This window comes from Poecilia reticulata, linkage group LG20, assembly GCF_000633615.1.
Source record: "Poecilia reticulata strain Guanapo linkage group LG20, Guppy_female_1.0+MT, whole genome shotgun sequence".
NCBI lineage: Eukaryota > Metazoa > Chordata > Actinopteri > Cyprinodontiformes > Poeciliidae > Poecilia > Poecilia reticulata.
The window spans coordinates 14750662-14771254 of record NC_024350.1 but is presented as its reverse complement, the minus strand read 5'-3'; the positions used below and the strand labels follow the sequence as shown (position 1 = coordinate 14771254).

At 41.3% G+C, this 20593-nt stretch overlaps 1 protein-coding gene across 3 annotated transcripts in view; it reads left to right on the top strand.

Moving 5' to 3' along the window:
- Positions 1–206: 206 nt before the first annotated feature.
- The window catches only part of flt1 (fms related receptor tyrosine kinase 1), a 35634-nt gene continuing 15247 nt past the window's right edge, over positions 207–20593 (top strand). Inside the window, exons 1-11 of one of the 3 annotated variants that reach the window (XM_008396278.2) lie at positions 207–489; positions 2665–2761; positions 4653–4858; positions 6943–7067; positions 10219–10384; positions 10499–10635; positions 11486–11657; positions 11813–11930; positions 12861–13030; positions 13164–13311; positions 16649–18194. In XM_008396278.2, the coding sequence (XP_008394500.1) occupies positions 432–489; positions 2665–2761; positions 4653–4858; positions 6943–7067; positions 10219–10384; positions 10499–10635; positions 11486–11657; positions 11813–11930; positions 12861–13030; positions 13164–13311; positions 16649–16670 (1419 nt within the window). In that variant the 5' untranslated portion in view covers positions 207–431 and the 3' untranslated portion in view covers positions 16671–18194. Of the gene's footprint in view, positions 490–2664; positions 2762–4652; positions 4859–6942; positions 7068–10218; positions 10385–10498; positions 10636–11485; positions 11658–11812; positions 11931–12860; positions 13031–13163; positions 13316–16648; positions 18195–20593 lie in introns of those variants that run through there. The other 2 variants (XM_008396277.2, XM_008396279.2) reach the window with 2 other exon arrangements.

The following is a 20593-nucleotide window of genomic DNA, read 5'->3' as shown; positions in this document are numbered from 1 at the left end:
GAATGCAACTTTAACAGTTAGTTCAATAAAACTGACTCATTTAGATGCCATAATATTTTCTCATCAGCACCACACTGATCACTTGACCACTCAGGACTGGGAGGATACTCCTTTTACGCACAGTGGGTGTGTCAGTGGACGTAACACAAGTCCGCCATCCGGTGACCGCAGTGTGGGAACAATATAAAGTGGCAACACGATCCAGAACGATGGGAAAAAGTTGCACTGGAGTTAAAGCTTGGCGTCCTGTGATTTTCCACAGCCAGCCTCAGGAAACTCACCGTCTCCATTCACTGACCCAACAGTCCTGCATGAGCGCAACAGCCCGCAGCGCTGCGCCACCGTGGAGGGAGGGTAACACCAGCAGCAGCGAGGATAAAACGTCTTTTGTGTTTTATATTTGAGAGACTGCTGCGTCGGATTCAACAGAAATGATGCATTTTATTCTTGTCTGCCTGTTTTGTGGATTTTACGGCGCTTTTGGAAAAGGTGAGAGAATTCTTCACTTCATGTTTTAAGAAGTAAGCAGGGGAACCACTGGTTATTATGACATAAGCACGATACATCTACATAAAGTCAGAACGTGTCTAACGAAGCTTTACGCACAAGTTTAATTGAAAACAAACAACGAGAACAAGGCAGAAAACAACATGCTCACTAATGGAATAATCATTTGCAACACTGGTTGTTCAGTCTGAGTAGATATGCTGTGCACGCAGCGTTTTGAGGGACATGACCGCTCTCCAGTGTGAAGGAGTGTTTGGATAACGTGGACCCCTGCGCTCCGGCTCCTTGTGCGCTTGGCCCCAACTGAATGGAAACAAAAGAGCGTTATTTCCTGAGTCTATTGGTTTTGATACAAAGGAAAGAGGGGTCACGATCACCAGGAGGTAAATAATTACAGTAGAGGAAATAGGGGTTAATTTCATGCAATTTGCCAAAAAGCCGATGGGTTGTTTCTGCGCTCAGAGGATCTCTGGAAGATTTTTCGAAGCATTTGGAGAATGAAAAAGTTAATATAGCCTAATAGATATATAAATGATTATAGAAAATGCTAAATAAATTTGTTTTTATATATATTTTAATAATAAGATGCACATTTTACGCACATATTTGGGCGTTAAGAACGTTTCTTGAAGTTGATGTAGATGCACAGATAATGCCATATTTCACTACAAATGCCAACTCCGGACACTTTACAAGACAGCAAGTCCAAATAATGTCTGGATACGGAATCTAATCAATCAACACAATCCAGTAGAGACAAAATCAACTGATTTAAATATAAGAAATATGTAGAGTAATCATTTATCATTGATTTGTTCAATATTATTAATTTTATGTTTTGTTGTCTTTATATTTTTTAAAGGCTTTTAAATAGATTCAGCTCTTCTGTTAATATATGTACATATTTTTAAAGGACCTGATTACGTGTCCACAGTTATGCTAATTTATCAAGATTTCCCAATTCTACGCATAATATTACATTCCCAAAAAGTTTCATAATGACTTGCACATTTAACACAAAATTCAATACATTCAAAAATGACGCAAATACGTGCAATATAAAGATGAGTAGCGAGCAATTTTCTTTGAAGCCTTAATTTTACATGCAGATGGGAAAACAGGTTTGGAGCCTTATTGGTCGATTATTAACGTTCTGAGCTTAATTAAAAAAGGAAGCAACTGCATGTTTCAGATTCCTCTAATGGGGACTTTCCAGCTGAAAGTGCTAGGAAGCCTAACACCGTGTTTATTCTTATCCAATCATTTCCCTTTTCTTGTAGGCTTGTTATACATCAAATGTAACGTTTCACAAATCTATTAAAGCTCTTAACAAAAGGTGATGCCATTCTCGTTTGCATCAATATTTTCAACAGTTACCTGTCCCCGCAGAGGCATAGGTAACTAGTAAGGCGCATCCTCCAAAAAGATCTCTGTTATTGGCCAGTTTCAGTGGTCTGAGCACTGAGCAGACTCATTGCCTTGACTCATGACAGTCTAACGCCCCCTCATTGGGAAAATGAATGCCGAATTAATCATTAGTGGGTTTTCTTATCTTCTTTGGTCTGGATGCAGCAGCCGCATGTTAAGTGTATGCAAAGATATTTAAGATTTAATAGAAAATCTGAAGTATGAATATAACTGCCAACAAGCCTCCCCCCCCCCCMCMCCCCCCCAACACAAGAAAAAGAAAAAGAAAAGAAAACAGGTAGGAGATCACTAACTTCCCCTTCATCGTCCTCTGTGTCATTGTTTGCTGCCCTCTCACACTCATCCCACTCAGAAACCCAAGGAAATAGTACAGGAAGTGCTTGCATTGTGAGTAACACTAAAATGGAGCATCCACTGGGAACAATTGGCAAGTAATAACTCAACTAACTGCCTTAGCAGCCATTTGACCACTAACAGAGTTACAAGATGTTTGGGATTTGGGCCAGAGACGGGAGTCATCTATTTCCGAGTGAAGGATGGATGTTTCCCATGTTCTGAGGAAGGAAGGGTGGACAGATGAGTGTCTTCAACTCTAATGAATGAGATCAAGTGGAGAAAATGCTGCAGTCGATAAACAAGAGGGACACTGCTTACGCATTTCCACATGACCTGGTTGATTGGAGAGCAGAGAATCAATGCTTCTCTCGTTTCTCTCTACAACCTCTGCAGGTAATGAGCAAAAGGTGAGGTTCGGCGTCCCGGTCCTGGATGTCAACAGTACACAGGTGGTTCTGGAGGCCAACAAAACTTTGGAGCTCAAATGCAGGTGAGTTTCAGGTATCAGAAGCAAAAAAAAAAAAAAGAACCTGGTAACTGATGTGGAAAAAAATGATCTCAACGTCACCAACAAAACTCCGACCTGGATAAATAAACATGATCTCTCTTTTAAGACTTTAGATTCAGGAGAACCTTTGAAACCAACTTTTTTGAATTTTTGTTTATTGGGTACATTTTTAGAACTTTTCCTGAGTCTCTCTGAATTACTGCAATTTTTGTTCTCCATGATTGAAGACGTAAGAAACCGGAAATTTGATCTTAAAGAAATGCTTTAAGAGTTTTGAAGCGAGGTCTTGATGTCTCTCTAGGCAATGATCTCTCTGCACCTTCATTTAGTGTAAGAAGTAAACCAAATGAAGCCACCAACAAATTTGAGGTGTCGACCATCTTAGCACAACTCCAACCTCAAAGGAAGTGATGCTTTGCATTTGACGTTTATTTAAACTGAAGCTGATGATTGCTATCCAATGAAAGATCATCAGTGGTACCTGGCTACTTCCTCCGTTTATCATTTGAATAACAACCAAATTTAGACATGGCAACACTATTTTGGTACCATCATTTTAGTGCAAATTCAGATTAGTTGGTTCTCGATGCTGAAGATGATAGTTTGTATATAAGAGACTTTTATCGTCTTAAAGCAAGTTTTAAGCTGTAGGTACTTTAAGCTGCCTTCATGTTTGCATAGGATAGTTATTTACATTGAAGTTAAAAATGCAAATAAAGTGAGGTTAGAAGTTCTCATTAGAAGAACAAGCAGCACCCCCTAAAAGACAAGGTCAGGTCTCTGTTCCATATCCAAAATGGCTGTATTATGTGTAATGTTGCAACTGTAGCTAATTTGTTAGCTTATCTCATTATTTGTTTCTTGTAAGGGTAGTAGTACACAGTACTTCCAAACATCTGTTTGTGAAGTTGTTTCTTTGGCGTTTTAAGACATAAAGTGGAGCAAAGGCTTCCCAGACAGAGGGAACAATCCACACTGCATAGGAAACGGGGGGCAGTTGTGGTGCATCATCAGTAATGAGCTTCCTGAACCGATTCAACTGTTTGGGAACGACAGCAAGGATACAATCTAAATGTTACTCTGGATTTCTTCTAATTTATCTCTTAAATTTCTGCATATAAAGAAAGAACAAAGAAAAAAGCTGGAAATCAACTGCCAAGGCAATGACGAGAACAGAAAATAAACCGTTTTTTAGCCGTTTTCCTTCAGTTTTTACTGTTAGAAAGCATCATTGCAGCTTCGGGTGAGTCTTCTGCATTCAGTCTGATTTAGAAATAGCTACAAAAACTGAAAAATAATGAAAGTTCAAAGCTTCCTCGGGTATTAGTTTCTTACTTCAGCTGTATGAAACCTGACAAACGGAACTTGGATTGTGTTTATAGTCAAAGCAGCTAATATACAAGTGAGGCAGTGAAAAGAGTAATGTCTTTTTTTACTTTGTCAAAAAACAAAAACCCACAACATTTTCTGCTGTCAGTATATTTTCCTGTAGATTATCGGTGGTGTCACAGCTAAAACCTGTGTGAAAGTGGTTCAGTAGTTTGCATGAACCTCTCTGTTTTTCAGACCCGACTGGTTTTAAGATGGTAAAAGTTCAGTTTGGCCTCTCAGAGTAGCCATAGACTTCAGCGTCATATTGAAGCTAATTTGTTTTTCTTCCAAATAAAGACACGCAGAGAGTTGCTTACAGTCCAACTGAACCTCTCTTCAAAAATCCCAAACTACCTCCAAGCCTCACATTAATTTCAAGCCCACTGAATGCAGATGTTCCTCCTTGCCGGTTCTGAATGGTGAACCATCCTTAGAACGTTTTCAGGGACAAGATGAAAGTGTTTTCTCAGCAAAAACTGACCTCGGTGTAACGTCTGTCCAGGGGTGACCGGGAGCTGTCCTGGGCGTTCCCCGGAGGCTTGGGCCGAGATCAAGTGAAAGTGGTTAACTCTCGTTGTGGGAAGACGCGCCAGCACTTCTGCAGCAACCTGCGGGTCAGCCGCAGCCAGGCCTGGCACACCGGACTGTATCGCTGCCGCTACAGGCACCAGACCCAGAAACAGCAGTCCCTCTATGTATATGTCACAGGTAAGACAGGAGGTGTCCATGATTTCATATTTAGCAGCTTTTCACCATCTCGAGGAAACCCCTCGCCTCCTCTGGCCCATTGTGTATTCCCTCAGGTTAAACAGGATGCAGTGTGTGCTAAATACAGACCAATGCCAGAGAATCAATTATATCTAAACACTGTTTGTCTCAACAATACATCCTCCGAGATGGCTCTGGCGCAGTTTCACCCCCGTTCCTCCTCCCCGGCCGTTCCTCTCTCCTCACAGGCCCGGCTCCCTAACAGCTATATATAAAATCTTTTTTACTTTCGTTTCCGTGCTACCTCGCGGCCAGGAATAGCCCAGCTGCTGAAAGGCTCGGGCCCTGGGCAGAGTTTCCCAGGGCATCAGCCTTATCTGCTCTGCTCAGCCTTGCTTGGAGCATCCTGTGCTTTGGGGAGGAGGGAAAAGGGCTCAGAGGGGGAGGGTTGTACTGGGAGGAGATGTTGCTGTGTCTCTCCAAGGTGGCTGTGTGTGTGTGTGTGTGTTCGTGTGTGTGTGTGTGAGGGTATGTGTGCGTGTGTGTGGAACTGAGCGGGATGAGATGGATGCCAGTGATTCAGTGGTATGCAGGGGCAGAGGAGGCACGATGTCTGCCCCGGCCCGCTCCTCCCTGTCCTGGAAGGTGACGCTGCTCAGCTCGAGCTGGGCTCGATGCCAGGGTCACGGGGCATGCTACTGTTTGGCCAAAAGGACTCTTGGGGGTCATCAATCGCTCGGGTCACCATGTCCATTAAGCTTCAGACTTGGCCTGCCGCTCCGCTCAGACGTTGCCTCCCTCCTCGAGCCTTCTATTAGGAATCAAAGCGGGAGAAGGAAGCGTTCAGTCTTACTAGTCCTTGGGGTACTTTTGTTCGAAGGTTCAGAGATTTGCTTTCCTTGAATAACACCCTACGGTCACAAACAATGCAGCAAGTAACACCCACACCTTTGAATGGCAAAGAACTGCGACTGCAGGCGAGCTGAGAGAAGCGGAGCAAACACAGACAGGCTGTTTGATTGCTTCTAAACAATCTGCGTGTTTATTGTTGACAGCATGCAGTCGTTTTTCAGAATGGGGTTTCGATTGAATGGGTGTGGGGGACCGAGTGTCTGCTTGTTTGTTTTCAGTTATTGTTAAAATACTTGGAAGTCCATGTGTGATTGTTTGTGTGTCTCAGCTATTTTTTGCCCTGCATGACAACAGGGCTTCATTTTATGAGAAATCAGAAAATCTTTCACATTTCCAGGTACTCAGGGAGTTCGAGGGATACTTCAGAGGTTCTCTGTCGAGGTTACAACCTTATTTCTGCAATAGATGGGTCTCTTGGGATGCCTAAAATTAACATCTAGTTCAAGAGCATCCATGCCAAAAAAATAGCACAACTCCAATCACAAAATTACCTTCGTAGTTTGTGATTATTTTCCTGTATGAAGCAAATGGAACATGTAAAATGTTTGCAGTTAAAAATATTGTCAAATGGAAAAGGAAAGTGGTGTAAAAAGCAAAAATGTCAGGTTTTCAGCTTTTGTTTTCAGCACATGTGTCACACAGGAAAATGTGCGCACCACCTCCACCTGTGATGCAATTGCAAAATTATCAGGATAAGTGTTGTGACTGTTTTTACAGCTTCCTAAGTAGCATCTTCTTGCTCTATGAAAAAAATAGGCAAGTTTTCCACAAATAATTTGGAGCTGTGTTGCACAGAAAAAAAAATTTGAACAGGTGAATTTGTGAATACTGAGATAAATAGGTAGTGGGGCACCATACCTTAAAAAATTAGACATTTCTTCAAAAATATGGCATACATATATACTCAGCCCTCTTTACTCTTCTGCCATCCATTGAATTCAGCCTAAACGATTCACCCTGTGCGTTACTGAATCTCAGTAAAAAGGAAACTTTTCTGTTAAGGTTTGTTAGAAGCTTTTACTGCTGCTTAGAATCAAGTGCCATGTCATTTTAGCGGCCTGCTGCTGATGCTTTGAATTTAGCTTGTTTTTGACGCTGTGGAAGAAAAATGCTTTTGTGCTCGTTTTGTGAGTTTCTCATGTGTGTTCCTGACCGCAGTGTTTGGGTTTCAGACAGCCGGCAGCCGTTTGTGGAGCACACTGACATGAGCCCGACCGTGTTGTACATGAAGGTGAGGGAGCCGCTGGTCATCCCTTGCAGAGTCACCAACCCCAACATCACCGCCACTCTGGTTAAGGTCAGTCACCTCAGTATGTGGACATTTTGCCAAGTTGGACTCTCTTTTTAAGTCCCTTTCATCTCACGTCACACTTTGTCCTCCTCTGCTCTATCACGCCCATCACACTGTGTGAACATCTCAGTTTTTCCATCAGGGTTTACATTTACATTTACACATACACACACACACACAAACACACAATACACTATCCAGTTGTTTCTCCTCGTCCAGATCATTCACCACATTGTTCTGGTCTTGGCAGCCAGTTACTGTCAGGCTTGCGTGTCCATTTGTTTTCGTGCATTTGCGGATATGTGTGAAAGTGTGTGCGGATATGTTTGTGAGTGTTGGCACTTGACTGCTGAGTGAAGAGCGGAGAGGGGGTGGGGGTTGTAGAGAGAAGTGCTCAGAGTGCTTGTTGTCTGCATGAGTGGGTCGTTTTTGTGCCCCTTGCCCGGTTTTCACCGATGACTTCCGATCAAGCAAGAAGCGCAGTTAGCAGGGGGGTTTTTACCTCTGGAAACAGGATGTTGGCTTCGGGGTGGTAGTAGGGATGAGAGCTGATGACTTTCTCCATCTGATGCCTTAAACAGATGGCAGGACTGGCAGAGGAAGCTGAGGTGGCTACTGTTGACCCAAGAATGCAGGCTATTCTCTTCAAGCACAGCACTAAATGTAGTGAGGAGCAATAATGTTCAGCAGAAGGTTAAGGCAGCTTTGAACATTAGCATGCTAATGGTTTAATCTTCTATCTGAAAAATGGCAAGAGTTCCCATTGGCTTTATGGTTGTGCTGAGGTGGAGACAACTATTAGTCATGCATTACACAACTGCAACTTTAATGGAAGAGATGCAAGAAAGCAAATCTGATCAGAGCACTTTGCAAAACAAGGTGCTCTGATCAGACCTAAAATGTAACTTTTTAGAATTGTGGAAAAACTCCACAGGCCTCTGGAGATGCAGAGCAGACCAGAACCAGAAGACCTGAGTGTCTGGAAGGTTGACATGACAACAACATCTTTTATTTTGTGCTGTCATTGAAGGACCAGAGAAACGTCTAGGATTTGGTTTGCAGGAAATGCAGCATCGGTCCTTGCATGTCACATTCACAAATACACCCCCACACACACACACACACGCACACACACAAACACACACACACACACACACACACACACGTTTTTGTCCTGTCTCCATCTCCTGACAAAGTATTTGAAACCACAAAGTAATTTGTCTAAAAATAACTTTCCCTGCCTCCCCTGCGCTTCGCCAGTCCGAACCAGGAATGTCTTTCCCTGTCGCAGCTTCTGGAGTGTTTTTTTCCTGAAAGGACTTTGCACTCTGCCTGCACCTCTGCTGTGACCCTTCTCAGCGTGAACAATGCCCAGGAGGCTCTGCTCTCTCACTTAAGCCGTGAAAGCCGGGCCTGGGACATTGGGGTTGAACCGGGGTTCCAGTCCAAATGTCTATATCCTGTAGTAACAGGATGCAAGGAGATGGACTGGAGTCACGTTTCACATATCCTGACGCCTTTTGCTCCTCCTCGCCATCCCACCGCTCCAATCTCCATCCTCCCTTCTGTGATGTACAGTACGGGTGAGAAAGACGGATGTGAAAGGGGCACAGAGGGCACCAGGGTGCCTAGACGGGGAGTCACTGGGTTCAGAGAGAGGATGTAGAGGGAAGCATCGACTTCACAGGACAGAGAGGAGAGGGCACAGAGGTCAGCGGCGTCTTAAAGGGTCGCCTCTCTCTGTTGGAGGGGGGATATCAGCTAGTTCACACTGCTGATCCAAGAATGGGGAAAGTGTGTGTGTGATGGTTCTGGTGACGGGGGGTCCAGTCCCTTGAGAGAGGGTGGGAAGCTTCCACTATGTCACAGAAAAAAAAAAAAACATTTCCTTGTAGCTGCCTCAAAGAAAACAACAAGGTTGTCCAGTTACACAAGTGTCCATGGTGAAGACTTACAAAACCAACATTGAGCCTGATGCCAGATTTGTTCTCCCAGATGGGGGAGACCAAAGGGGCCAATTATGAAACCAAAGATTTGAGTTTTTCAAATGAGGCGACCATCACAGATCAGCTGCAAACTAAAGAGAAATTAAAATAAAGGTAAAACCTGAATCAATTCAAAAGGAGTTATTTTTTTCCCTTTCCAAGTAAGTTGTGAGGGATGCAGTGAACATGCGGAAGAAACTACTTTTTTGGCCTTGATGCAAATCACACCCATCCCATCATGAAGCACAGCAGTGGCAACATTAGGCTGTGGGACAAGATGGGAAGTGGAATGGAGATAAAAGGAGGACAATTTAGACTGAATGAAAACAGAAGGACAAACATACAGCGATGGAAAGATAAGGACAAAACATGTCCATGTGTTAGAATGGCCTAGTCAAAGTACAAGCCAAAACGCATACGTTCTCCATCCATTCTGACTAAGCTTGAGGGTTTTTTTTGTTTGTTTGTTTGGTTTTTTGTACCTAAGAATTAACCTAAATTTTAATATCAGTCTTTTATTTGTAAAATATTTTAAAATCAAGGGGTTGTTTTCATTCCACATTCCAACTTGTTTTGGTTTATCACATAAAATATAAATAAAATGAAGAAATGTTTCTGGTCGAGTCAAAGTGCATACTTTTGACAGACACTGGATAAAAGCCCAAATTTCTTGTAGCAAAAATTACAACCTTTTTTGTCTTTACATAAAATAGGTGATTGTATAAATATTCACCCACTTTAAAGTGACTGACCTAACTCAACAGAGGTCCAGTCAGTGGGTGTTAGCAGTCTCAGCATATGTGGAATAAACAGAGCGCGTCTTAAGTGAACATTTATGCAGTCGCTTATTTTACGTTAAATGTTTTTATTTGTCATTCTTTTGCAGAAATCAATTTTCTCTTTGACTGAATTCTTTTTCATACATCATTGTTTATGATTGGTTTTGTGAAACCAAGAAAAAAAGGGTAAAATATCCAGGGGAGTGAATACTATTTGCAAGCACGGTTTTCGTACATAAATACCACAAAACCACAGAATTTCATTCTGCAGTGACTCGACTTCTCCCTTTACCTCATGTCTTTGTGAGAAATCAGATTTACTCAATGACAGTGTGTCACTGTGGCGAAGTAACACATGCGATTGATCCCTCGCTCGGTTTGCCTCCTCCGCAGTATTACGGCAGGCCGCTGAGTCAAGACCAGAGAAATATTCTCTGGAACAGCAGGAAGGGTTTCACCATCCAGACGCCCAACTTATCCTACATCGGCCTCTTCCACTGCGAGGCCGTCGTTGATGGAGTCAAGCACAACTCACGTGTGTACTTTGTGCACAGAACAGGTCAGCTTCTGCAACACTCTTTTCTAAACATAATTCATGTTCCAAAAGTTTGTTCTCTAAACTATTCTCTGTTTTTTTTTTTTGCTTGTTTTTTTTCCCCCTCATTGCTCTCAGTGAGTAACATCACAGAGGTTTACCTGAACACCAGCGGATCTGTGCAGGCCCTGAAGGGGGAGAGGCTGGCTCTGAACTGCACTGCCACTGCAGAGCTGAACACCAGAGTCAACATCACCTGGGACTATCCCGGAAAGGTCAGAGCTGCTTTCAGCCGCCCGCAAGCGGGAAACAATAGAGCTTTTGGTTGGGACTCGGCAGAAACTGGGATCCTCCTTCTCAGTCTGTGGGACCTAAAATGTGACAGACAAACTGTGTGAGGTTTATTGATTGTTTACATGCAGAATAAAGAATAAAACACAAGAAAAATATAAATTTTTACGTGTTTGTGTGCGACACTTATGAGTAGTCACTATCTTACCTGGAGTTCAGAACAATCTCAATTTTTATTGAGATCTTTAAAGTGCCAACAAAATCAATAAAAACCCATAAAACATCCACAAAAGTATTACATTTAATACAGATTTGTGTCTAAAGTTTACCTTTAAAACACGAAACAATATGAACTAAAATCAGTTATTTGCTTTTTGTAGTAATTTAAAAATGACTTTGCACTTCATGAAAACTGTTGTTTATATTTCTCGCTCTTAGCTCCTCCCACAGAGGGCACATCCCACCACTTTTCTCTCCTATCAGCTAAATTCAAGTTAATATAGTTTGCTTAAAGGTTGCAATTAATAGTTTGAACAGGGATTAGCAACATTTAATTCCAGTGATGCTAAAGTAAATGAAGAACAGGGAATAAAAACCTTTTTATTAATTTATCAAATCAGCCAGGGATTTATTTTATTAGACAGTTTAGCCTTGTTTCGTTCTGCTTAGATTACTAATCTGAGTTGAACTGAGCATTTATACACATGTGTAGTTTTTTTATAAGTAGTACAGCATTTGTGCATGAAAATAAAAACTCCTTAAAAACTAAACTTGACTGCACGGCACTTGGTTTGGATGAGCAGCATGTTAATTTTGATACTGTTCAACCTCCAGAGAAACAATGCGGGCTCCAGCTTTAAAAGGCTGGTGAGGCACCCGATGCACATGCTGTTCTACAACATCCTGACCATCCCGAAGCTCCGGCGGTCGGACCGCGGCGTCTACACATGCCGGGTCACCAGCGGTGAGCAAAGCAAGCAGCAGAAAGCCGTGGTCACAGTCTACAGTAAGTCCCTCTTTATCTCCTGACATTTTGATGATCTGACCTCCCACTCATGTGTTCAAATTCTCCAAAAAGAGTTGCAGTTTGAGCTTCCCTTCTGCTTTCTGGGTGAGTCACCCACGAATGAATGGGGTTTCATCGTGTCTCTGCAATTTCAGATCGCCCATTCATCCGTCTGAAGCCTAGAAATGGATCAGTGGTGGAAGTACAAGCGGGACAGAAATCCTACAAACTTTCCCCAAAACTTCGGGCATTCCCTTCCCCCGAGGTTGTATGGTAAGGATGATTTTTAGCTTTCATTATGTGGATCAGCCAGGCTTCCTTCTCGAGTTAAACATGCAACTCTGGAATCCTTAAAAATCCTGCAATTGTACTTTTCTTACTTTGAATTAAGATGTTTTTTTTTATTATTATTTTGTCTGAAAATTTTTGGAGCGCAGCTGTATTCAATCCTCGTTGGTTTGAAACCTTTAAAAATAAATTACCTTCAGAATTTGCCAAATTAATAAAGAGTTTGTTTACTAATTAAACCTTCCAGCTAGTCAAATTGAAAGGTTGGAACATCTTGGAAGAAGGTGCTCTGGTCAGAAAAGAACAAATTAGTAAAGAGTGGGCTGTATGCAAACATCTCTCCCACATGATATCAGCCTCACATATGGTGGTGGCAGTGTAATGCTGTGGGAAAGCTAATTGACAAGCAAAGTGGAGCTGCTCAGAAGTTCTCCATCAATCAGGATAACAACTCTAAACACACAGCCAGAGGTACAGAGAAATGGGTTGAGATCAACTATGGTTGATCTATTAACTGTGATTTTGGGTTAACTCATTAATGATTGAACAGCAAATGTGCTTAACAGATTTTTCTTTGTTTTGTTTTAATATAACTTGAACCAGGTGAAGCTAAAACTATCGATTACTGAGCTGGTTGACTATTATTAGTAATACAATAATATAATAATTAATTCATCAGGATTAATCTGATTAATCATTTCAACCCTATTATTTAGTTGGATATGACATAAATGTCTAATAAAATACATTTGCTGGTTGTAAAGCAGAATAATGTTAAAAGTGCAATAAGCATAAATATTAAGGAAAAACTGTGTTTTTAGCTTCCAAATGATGTCTTTCCATGAACTCTGACATGTAATGACACGCAGGTTGTCATGGAGCACTTTGAGACGCCTCACAGCTTGTTTCTGTCAGGTTGAAGGACGGCCGGGTGGCAGCGGAGCAGTGCTCCAGATACCACATGGACGGGACTTCCCTGGTCATCCGGGATGTTGCAGAGGAGGACGCGGGGAAATACACCGTCCTCGTGCGGATCCAGCAGCACGCTCTCTATCAGAATCTCACTCTCACGCTTCTAGTCAATGGTGAGGTCCGAGAAATTCACTGGAACATGAGAGCGAACGTCGTTCTTGCACCTATTAAACCGCTTTTTTTTCGTTTTGTTTTATTTCCTCTCTTTCTTTCTCTCTCTCTTGACGTTTGCTTCTTGTTGTACAGTGAGTCCTGAGATTGGTGAGAAAGCAGTGTCGTTGCAGGACCCGGGCTCTGTACCACGGGGGAGCAAGAAATTGCTCCACTGCACATCCCACGGAGTCCCCCCTCCGCACATTCAGTGGCTCTGGCATCCGTGCCCATCCAAAGGCCTGTGAGTAGCCCAGCAGAGCAAACTTAGCTGAAAGTCCAGATTATCATCTGAAATATGTTAAAACGAGCTCAACTTGAACCAGTAGACATTTAAGCTGAGCTCTACCCAGTCGTGATTTGACACAGTGGACTTATAACTAAACAAGAAATGAACCACAGAAAATGGATAAGATTTTATGTGATAGTCCAACACAAAGCGGTGAATAATTCTCTGTCCTGTTGTAAAGTGAAGAACAGATTGTCTTCCCATCTATTCCTGCTGCAGAAACGTATTGCCATAGCATGACGCTGCCACTGCTGTGTTTCCTAATGGAGAGCTCTGCAGCTGCTCCAAAATTACCACAGAATATTGTTTTATAACCTAACTCTGCTTCAAACTTCTCAACATCTTTCTCTCTGACCCTCCTCCTGCGTTCTTTGGTCTCCATCGTGACGGTTGTTCACTATTTTCTAACAAATCTTAGAAGTCTTCAGAGAGCAACTAGATTTATATTGAGATTTAAATCTCTATTTACTAATCATGTGACTTATAAGCACAGTTAGCCTGAATCTTAGGGTATCAGAGTAAACAGGGGCTGAGTACAAACGCACACCACATTTATCAGATTTTCCCTCCACTTCATAATCGGCTTTGTGTTGGTCTATCACATGAAAACGGCAATAAAATGCGCTGAAGTTTATGTGAGTTAAAAAGTGTGGAGAAAGTATAAATACTTCTATAAGTCACTGTCGATGTGTAATGCGTCTACATTTTGACAACAAAAGCAAAAAGTAACGCTAAGAATTGTTCTACTGTAAGCTAGTTAGCGTAAGTGGGACCGTTTTTGATAAACGAGACATGTTTTGTCTAAGTCAGCATGTGCTCAGACGCCGCTTCCTCTTTGTAACCAGAACAGATGCCTTTTAGGGCCTTTTAAGTGCTGGAATGTGCCAAAATGTGTGTGTGTGTGTGTATGCGTGTGCGCGTGTGTGTGTTAGCTTGTTTGTTTGCGTGCATGTTCCTACATGTATGCCTGGGTGTTGTCATGCTTGTGTTTGCATGTTTGTTTGCTCATGCTGCTCTTTTCCCATATGTTACGTTTCTGTTGCTTTCCAGTCTGTTCTTTTCCATATGTTTGTTTAAAGTGCACCTACACATGCAGCCATTCATACGTGTGTGAATGCGTGTGTGCGCCTACACTCACAAAACACGGTACACAGTGTATCTCAGACTTGAAAGGACAGGGAAGAAAAAACACACTTCAATGGAGGCCAGTTCCGTGCTCTCAGTCACGATTTGTTGGTTTCCAAATCAAACGCTATGATTTAATGAATTTCCTGCGCAGGACGCAGAGTGAGAGGCCTGTTTATTATTGTGATTGCACACTGCATCCTGTGATGCTTTTTTCTTATATCTGACACACACTCTCATACACAAAGTTCTCATGAGAAATGGCCCGGCCCGCTGACGGGGAGAGACAGCCACTGAGTCAACACTGAGTGTTAAAGCAGCCACCTTGGCAGGAACACTGATTAAATCGTTCTTGGAGGTCAGAGGCTCATTGTGTTCCTAACGACCCAGTCAGAAAGGTTAAGTATTACCTGAGAGCTTCGCAGCAGCCGCCCACAGTCTCTTCCCTCCTCTGAGACACACTGACATCATCAGTGTACTTGACCTGTGACCCTGGCACTCTCAAGTGGCGCCACACCACGATGCCTTCACTTTTCTTCCAGAGGAACTCAGATTAGAGACATGCAGGTTTTATTTTCAAACCCAGTGACAGTAAATGGCAATAAAACATCACTGCTGCGCTAAGTCTCACTTAAACAATGTAAAGTTTTTGTTCTCTTCACCTCAACTTTGAAGACTCATTAAAAACATATTAAAAACCCACAATAGAAACAGAGTTTGAGATTGAAATAATCCAGCGTTTGTTGTGTATTTTGGATGTAAAAGTGAGTGTCTTTGTTTTTTTTTAAGATGTCAAATGCAATCTGTTTTATGTGAAACTTAAAAAAAACCCATTTGGTTAGAATTAATCCCATTTTTTACCACTTTTAAAATCATCATCACTTTGCAATTAAAGGAACAGTTAAGAGTTTTTGACACGAGGTTCAATTAAAAGGTTAAACAGTTAATATTTTACTTACAGGAAATGACTCTCCTGGAGTTTTAATTTCAAATTAATTTAGATTTGTTGGACCAGAAGGCTAAAGGGGCCAAATCCTTAGAAGACCTCATTAAATCTGTTAAAGGTCATGGAAGTTTAAGCTAATGTTAATTTCTAAACTTTAAACCTGTCGTTAAGTTTTCATTGGGTTATATTGTTATCTACAAAGAGAAAGATAAATATTTAGACAGAAGAATGAAGCTAGGTGGTGTATCACCAATGCTGTTCCTGTATAAAACTTATACTGGAAACATAACATTTAGAGCACTTCCAACCAGTAAAAATGTTTAATTTCAACCGAAGGTGAAATAAAAAGCAAAAATACCAGTGGATTTTTTTTTTTTCAGTTTTATTAAGTGGTAATGCTAACCAGAAAACCTTCACATGTGTTGCTAACAGGAAGTTCTTTGCCTCTTAGCTACATTTGCTATGTAACTCACACGACATCATAATTATTTTTAACCACTCTGCTTGTTTTTAGATTGGAGAAGTCTAAGTCTAATAAATCTGACTTTTTGACTTGAAGAACTCCAAATGTCACAAGAACTTATGGAAAACAGAATTTTATTAACATGTTTCATTAGACAGTTAACCACACAGAAATCGGAAATGGCGAAAAAGAGCAGTGCGTTATGAACGATCTTCTTGTCTTAAATATGCACCCTGACTGGAAAAAGTCAACCATTTCTGTTCAACTATCTGACATAAAAGTAGAGCGACAAATAGAAATGCATATTTAGCAGTTTGAATAAATGCAATTTCGTTGGTTCAAAGACGGCCTTATTTTTTTGTGTCATGTTTGTTCTCAACAAGTTTCATACAGGAAGGTCGCCATTCCCCAACTAAATTATCATTGAGTCCAGAGTAAAATGATTAACTGCAAAACGCAATAAAATTTAGCTCTTTAAGCTACTTAGATGTTTTTGTCACAGGAGGTAAGATATAAACCGTATTGAACCTTTTAATAGAACCTCACTTTTAAATTAACCTCGAAATAAATTAAACAATGTAAATTAAACAATTTTCATAAATTAAAATAGTTGAATGTCTCAGTTTTCATTTGGCCTCAGCTAATTTAAGGTCCTTTGTGAAAGCTCTGTTCTGGTTCTGCTTCAGTGTTTTGCATTCAGTGTGTCTCTAGATTATTAGTGTTGGTTGGATCCTCACAAGGCCCCTTGTTCTTTGCAGCCCCGCTGCACCACGAGCCTGACGCCGTGCTGGAGGAAGCCCGGGGACCGTGGGCCAGGCTGGGCCAGACTGATGGGTGGCCTCTCGCCTGGGTCCTGAGTCCACTCCTGGGTCTGGCCCTGGGAACCTCGGCGCTCTTATCTGGCCCTGGCAGGAGGCGCACTGGGCTTCCTGTGCAAAAATCAGAGCGCTTTTCCTCTCGTTGTTTGGCTTCCGCTCCGACGTGAGACGCTTCCCAGCGGCGTGATTGTCCCTTCGTCTTCAAACGTGGCACAGTCCGCTTCCTCAAGAGCTTGATCTATTCTTGAGTGCTCCCACCCCACCCCCAGACCCCTTCCCCCGAAACGTTGCTGCCCCCCCACATACCTCTCCAGCCTCCTTCCCTCACCAGCTCTGCCCTCCACAGCAACCCGGCATCCTCCACCTCCACCGAGGAACAACTCCCCAACCACTTCCCACACAGGACCTTTCCACCTCCTCACACATCTCCACTACTGCCTGAACCCTCAGTGACAATACCACCTCGTGATTATCCTGCTGAACTGTAAACCGAGGAAAGAGACTTGAAACACTGCTGAGCAGTGAAGACCAGGAAACACAGGAGGATGACGTTAAGCAAGCCATAACATTAAGGATATATGGACACCTGCTTTACTAGTTATTTATTTATTTACATGATTTGCCAAATCTAAGTCCCTCCCCTTTGTCCGCCTGCCCTGTAGTTTAATGCTTCTTACATTTTACACACTATGAGCCAGAATAAGTGCAATTCCATCTATCCACCAGCTGCATTTCTCAGAGCTGCTTTGCTTTTTTTTTTGTGTCCTAGAGTGGTACTATATTGGGTGCACGAACAATGCTTGCAAGACCCTGATCTGATTCTGACATCCACAAAAGCTGTGAGTTTCTGTCTCGATTTGTAGCAGCCCCCGTCGACGGTTTAAACACGTTTTGCCTTCAACGGGTGAAACAGGGGAGAGGACAAAGCTTTGTGTCGTTCACTACGGGCTGCCTTCAGTTCTCTTTCAAACAAAAAGACTGACGATCTGCAGAAGCCTACCATGTAGGAGGTCTGCACAGACCAGAGACTATCCTGTGTTATCCCACCCCATGTTAAAATGTTTCCTTTTTTTTTTTTTCTATATCAAACGGTGTCAGTATAGCATCCCTGTTGCATTTGTAATGGAAGTTAAATAAAACCTACGTGTATGAGTGGATCCTGCAAACCAGTTTGAGAGGATGATGAGTGTCGTGAAGCTTTCAGCGTGTCCATCTGCGTCCATTTGCGTAAAGTTTTGTCAGTGTGCCTGTGCCGTATGCATGTGTACCATTTTACGGGTGTCTGCCAATGTGATTCATTCTCTGTATACAGATGTTTCTATGAGTAATATATGAATCTAATATTTAATAATTTTATACAACTAACTTACGTAAGACAAATGTCAATATTTGCCATCTCTGTATGAATCTGTTAAAGCGTATTGAAGTGTTATATCATTTATTTGTGGTGTTTTGTTTTGCATTAAAACATGCTCATATTTGTGTACTGGTTTATTTTGCTGGTGTGGTTATTTTTGGATTGAGACGGGAACATCCAGGGACATTCAAGTGTATTTCAGGCTGCAGGTTAGGACAGGAAGAAAGGACAGGAGATGACCACACACACACACACACACAAATACGCATCACTCTCACACGCAACTTGGACTAGAGTCCATTCATGTTTTCAAGCAGCGGCTTCTCACCCTGTTGGCAGGCACATACTGTATGAATGTGGTATGTCTGCATCACTTTCTGCGTCTAAAACTCATCCATCCGACTAATTTTACTTTTCAGCGCTAACTTTGAGAGTGGATGCTTCTCCTGTGAAGTGTGGGAGAGTAAGCTGGTGAGACTGGTGAGGTGCGTTTCCTCATGCGTGCACGATGTCATGCACAGGGTGGGTCGTTTGTGCAGCCACACACACTATCTTGATGCCAAAAGGAAGAGCAATCAGGGAGCAGAGAGGAGCCAAGCTTAGGGAGGAGCTCAGGGCAGACGGAGCAGAATGACGACAAAGATCCAGGAAGAGACAGAGAGCAGTGACATATCCCTAAACAGGCAGAGGATCAGCGAACAAAGCGGAAGTGATGGTTTACAGTGAGGATGTCTAAATACAGAAGGTCGAGTTATTTTAGGCTTTCGCATCTCCAGGGGTTCTGATTATTGCGGCTCTTCTGTGACACTTGGTGCGGAAACCCCTATCATTTTTTTAATGATATGAAAACAAGGATTTAGTGACGTATCCCGGGTGTAAAATACTTAATTTAATTTTACATTAAAACGGCATCATTTACCATTCAATGATTTTGAAAAATATTTTAATTTTATTACATTTATTCAGCCAGGTGACAAATAGCAATTGTTTCTAACAGAAAATCTGTTTAATTGACACCAAAGACAATTTGTATCCAAAGCAGTTCTGTCAATTTTTTATTATTATTTTTGAAAGTCTGTGAAATTTAAATTTTAATCTATGACTTTCCTGGGGTTTTAATATATTATTATAAAACACAGAGAGCCTCCTTTCACTTAGCCACTCCGCAAAATGGGAAAGACAAGAAGACACACAAAACTATACAGTTTGAAAGATGTTTTCTGGAGAGACAATTTGATTATTTATCTTACTGAACCAACAACTATTATGTGTGCTGGAAAATTATTTGGTGAAAATCTACTCAAGTACTGAGTAACTGATCAATATTTAAAAATAAAATATTTAAAAATCAGTCAAGTGAACATTTTGGTAAAAAGACAATAATTCATATAAGTAACAAAAAATAAAATCCAAATCTGTTTCTTTCAATATAAAATTTATGAAACTTTAACAAAAGCTGCTGGTGTGTGACTGGCAAATTTTTGGTTAAAACATGTTTGTTTTTTATTCAGTGGTTAGAGAATCCAGAAATTTTACACAATTAAGAGTAGAGATACTTCATAATAAAATTACTCAAGTAAAAGAACAAAGTACAATATAGTAAAAATACTCCTTTTTCAAAAGTCACTCAAATGTAATTTATTCGATATAACTAGTTGCTATCACAAGGTTAATACATCAGTAGTAACGATCTACTAGGATAAAGCTAATAATTAGTTAAATCTGGATGTGTTTTATTATAAATATTAACTAATGTCATTAGAAATAATAACCTGTGAAATTGGACCTAAACAGAACTCAAAAAGCAATGTTGAAATGAGACGTCTGGTTTTAAACAGCCAAGTTGTCACTAAGCATATTTTCAAAAATTTGGAAGAAGAGTTTTATGTCAAAACAATTTTGTTAGTGGAAAATGTTTACAATAAACTTACTATCAAATTAAAGTGTTTGAGTCATAGCATTAAAATCATGTAAAATCAATTTTACCTATTGCTAAAAAAAAAGGCATTTAAAAATTAGACTATTGGACTTAAATTTTGGAGCTCCATCACATTAGCATATTTTAACAATAAGCAGCCTGCTTTTAGTTAAGCGCCAATACCTATTTATTTTATTTGCCTAAAAGTCAAGAAAGACATGCAGTTTGTCTTTTTATGTTACGTTATTTGGTTTAGATAAATAAAACTGGCCACCCCTTTAATCACATTGTCACATTTTCCATGTCAAGAACAGAACACGTACGTTTCCAGCATCGACTAAGCTTAATGGGAATTTTTACGGTTCTTCCCTTGTTCCTGGGCCATTTGGTGAATTTTCCTCATCATCGTGAGTCGATATGCGTAAAATGGGCGCAGCAGCGCTTCTTGCGTAAGCACCGGTTTCCACCGGTAGGATGGTGCGCAATCTATGGATTTAGACGTGTGGGAGTCATTGAGGGACAGGAACTCCTGTCCTGGAAATGTGGGATGATTCTTTTTTTTTTTAAGAATGGAAGGAAGCTTAATGGCGGAATGACAATACCAGCCCGC